General features: G+C 50.9%; 1 protein-coding gene across 1 annotated transcript; it reads left to right on the top strand.

The window, feature by feature from the left end:
* Positions 1 to 1,116: 1,116 nt before the first annotated feature.
* Positions 1,117 to 3,341, top strand: LOC104535524 (somatotropin-like; the record flags this gene model as incomplete). Its single annotated transcript, XM_010189517.1, is given in 5 exon segments — positions 1,117 to 1,184; positions 2,096 to 2,259; positions 2,685 to 2,798; positions 3,166 to 3,324; positions 3,327 to 3,341. Coding segments are annotated over 5 exon segments (462 nt in total), but the record flags the coding sequence as incomplete, so codon positions are not given.
* Between the last annotated feature and the right edge of the window lie 33 nt (positions 3,342 to 3,374).

Genomic DNA, 3,374 nt, shown 5'->3' with positions numbered 1-3,374 from the left:
AAACGGAACCCTGTGCAGAAAAACACCCCCAGGTGTTGGCTGCTATTGGGTGACGGGATACCTGATAGCCGCAGGACCCACTGTTCCCTCTTCGCCAGGGACTGACATTTACCCCGCGAGCAAACAGCCGGGGGTTCTCGGAAAGGACCCGGCCGTGTTTATTAACCACCCTCTGCTCCAGCCGCCAAACCGGAGCCACACCAGGACAGCAAACCCAGGGCCTGGGGAGTCAAACCACCACCCCTGAGCAGCCCCTGAACCCCAAGCCAAAACGGGGTGGTTGGGGGCAATCGGTGCCTTACAGGGAGCAGAAGTCCCACCAGCGTCCCCAGAATTGCCCATCCCAGGTTCTGTCTTGTTTTGCTCAAAAGCAGGGGTAGATGCGCTGTGGCCTCTCCTCTTCCCCATCTCCTCTACCTCCTTTCCACACCTCTGCTGGACCCAGAAATATTTCACATTTACATCTCAGGTGCAAGCAGGGAGATGCTCATAACCAGCTCTGCTCATGGCCCTGTCCAGCCGAGGATGGGAGAAACCTTCCAGAGCATCTGGATTTAGAGTGGGCAGACTGGTACCCAAACCCAGCCCCTTGTCACGCCGATGGCGAACCAGCTCGCCAAAACTGCTTCAGAACTTTTGGGAGGAATTGAAAGACGTTACTCGGCAGAAATCAGAATCACCTGACAAAAATAAAGGGGGAAACATCCCACGTGTTTCACGTCAGAGGTCTCCCAGTTTGACCAGTCAACCCAGTCAACCATGGGCCAAGGCTGCAGAGCCAGGCAGGAAAATCAGGCGGAGATGGCAAATTCCACCATGTACAAGCACCGACCTGATTTCGGATGGGTCCTACAATAATCAGGAAACTTTTATTTGCAATAAACAGCAGAATATGGCGAAATGGTTCAGCGCCGGTTTCATCCCTAGGCAAACAACCTCCCCAACCTTTACATCTATGTATAAATGACTACATTTAGGTAGCACCATTGCGAACACTTGTGCATTTATGCAGGGGGGAAGATATAGAGATGTTGTTGTGATCATGAACACATATATACATTTTAAACAGACCCCCTGCTATATAAGGGGTGGCTCAACAGTCACCTTTACCAGCCTAGATGAAAGGAGGAAACGTTCCCTGTCCAGCAACACCTGAGCAACTCAGCAGGCAGAAATGGCTCCAGGTATTTTAATTTATTTGGGTTTTAAAGGACTGCCTGTGCTGCCGCGTGCTTAGGGCGATGGGAGACGATGACGGGGCGGTGCTGTGGTGAGCTAAATTATAACGTGGCAACTTATAAACCAGCGAGAAAGAATATTAATCCATGAAGCAACTTAGGTGCTCTTCAGCCTGAACAGGGTGGAGAACGTGAAGAACAAGGTCAAGCCACAGTTATAATAGTTATTATTAACATAAATGTTGGCAGGGATATTAAAACTCATATTCAAAGCTTAAGAGGGGGATCGGGATGATGTCTAATGCATAGATCCAAGTCCTACAGGCTGCAGGGCATTCCTCCACTGGAAGGTATTTGTCTGAGATTAACTCTGTGGTCTCTCTAAGCACAGATGGATGCTTGTACGAATTAGGTGTTGGAAACCTTGAGGCTTGACAAAGACCACCAAATTCCACGGGTACGTCCCAGAGATAAAAAGCAGCTGGTGACAGCACAGGTAACGTCACCAGCTCTCAGCCTAGGGAAGGCAGAGGGAGGGGTTCACTCAGCGTGGCGTAAACCTCGGCTGTGGTGAGGTCCTCCCAGCCCCTCACCCTGTACTCACCATCCCCTGCAGTGAAGGGCAAGGCCTGCAGAAAAACATTAGGGGAAAACATAGGGACATGGTTGAGTTTCCATGGAGCAACAACGGCTCTTCAGCCAAGAAAACACAGCTCCTAACGCTGGGAGCAGTACAAGCCTCGAGGGCACGTCTAGTGAAAGGGGATGGGGTTTCGGTTGGTTTTGGGGAGGGTTAAACTCATCCACGGAGTCAAACAAGATGCTCAGGAAGATGAACTCTCAGCCAGCATGGACAGAAGAGGCTGGGAGTTAATTCCCAGGGCCTGCTGACACCGTTCCTCTCCGCTTTGCTGCAGGGTCGTGGTTTTCTCCTCTCCTCATTGCTGCCATCGTCCTGGGACTGCAGTGGCCACAGGAAGCTGCCACCTTCCCGGCCATGCCCCTTTCCAGCCTGTTTGCCAACGCTGTGCTGAGGGCCCAGCACCTTCACCTCCTGGCTGCTGAGACATACAAAGAGTTCGTAAGTGTGCAACGCCCCGGGGCATCTCCTCCACGTGGGCTCGATGGTTTCAGCACCATCAAGGGAGGTGGCACAGGGATTTTGCAATGTGACAGTCACCTGGCTGATCCTGAGTGTTTAAAACCATCCCGTTTCTGCTGTTGGCAGAAGAGCTGTCACTTTGGCAAGCGCTGTCCTCGGGGGTCATCTGCTCCTTGGGCATAAAGTGTGTTTTGGGTTCACCTTAGCACCTTGGCTTAGTGAGAGGAAGACGTTTAGATCCAGCATTTGGACTCCTGCTTCCCACCTGCCAGCCCCACACACAGACACCTCATAGCTCACATTTATTTCTTGTAAAGAATACCCATTCGGCACCGGGAAAGTGTCTTTGGTCTTCTCTCAGTGCACAGGCAACACACCTGAGCGTATCTGGGATGTCTCCACAGGAACGCACCTACATTCCAGAGGACCAGCGACACACCAACAAAAATTCTCAGGCATTTTGTTACTCAGAAACCATCCCTGCTCCCACAGGGAAGGACGATGCCCAGCAGAAATCGGTAAGTTCTCTCCCCTGGGCAAGCACAGACCTGTGTGGAGAGCAGGAATCGAGGGTTTCTATCTGCGAGCACTTCAGTGCTTCCTGAGCTATCATTCCTCCTCTTCCTTTTTTACTGGTTAAACCCTGCATGAAGAAAAAAAGGAGTTTCCTCCCCATATTTCCACCCCAAAGAGGAGAAATACCACTGTCTGCACAGGATGTGTGTTTGGGTGGTGCTCCACAGCTTGCAAACCTCTCTGTATCTTTGAAGCTGCAGGAGCAGTGGCACATCCCCGGGTCACCTTGGGGCTGTTTCAGAGGGTAACTCTACCAAATACCTCTTCTGCACAGCCTTAACCCATTTTTTGTTTGTTTTTTCATTTCAGGACATGGAGCTTCTTCGGTTCTCACTGGTCCTCATCCAGTCCTGGTTGACCCCGGTGCAATACCTAAGTAAGGTGTTCACAAACAATCTGGTTTTTGGCACCTCGGACAGAGTGTATGAAAAACTAAAGGACCTGGAAGAAGGGATCCAAGCTCTGATGAGGGTAAGTTGCAGCGTGTAGCTGCAATAACAGCTATAATAATAATAATT

Source organism: Mesitornis unicolor, unplaced genomic scaffold (assembly GCF_000695765.1).
Source record: "Mesitornis unicolor isolate BGI_N332 unplaced genomic scaffold, ASM69576v1 scaffold4338, whole genome shotgun sequence".
Classification (NCBI taxonomy): Eukaryota; Metazoa; Chordata; class Aves; order Mesitornithiformes; family Mesitornithidae; genus Mesitornis; species Mesitornis unicolor.
This window is presented reverse-complemented; position numbering and strand designations above follow the sequence as displayed.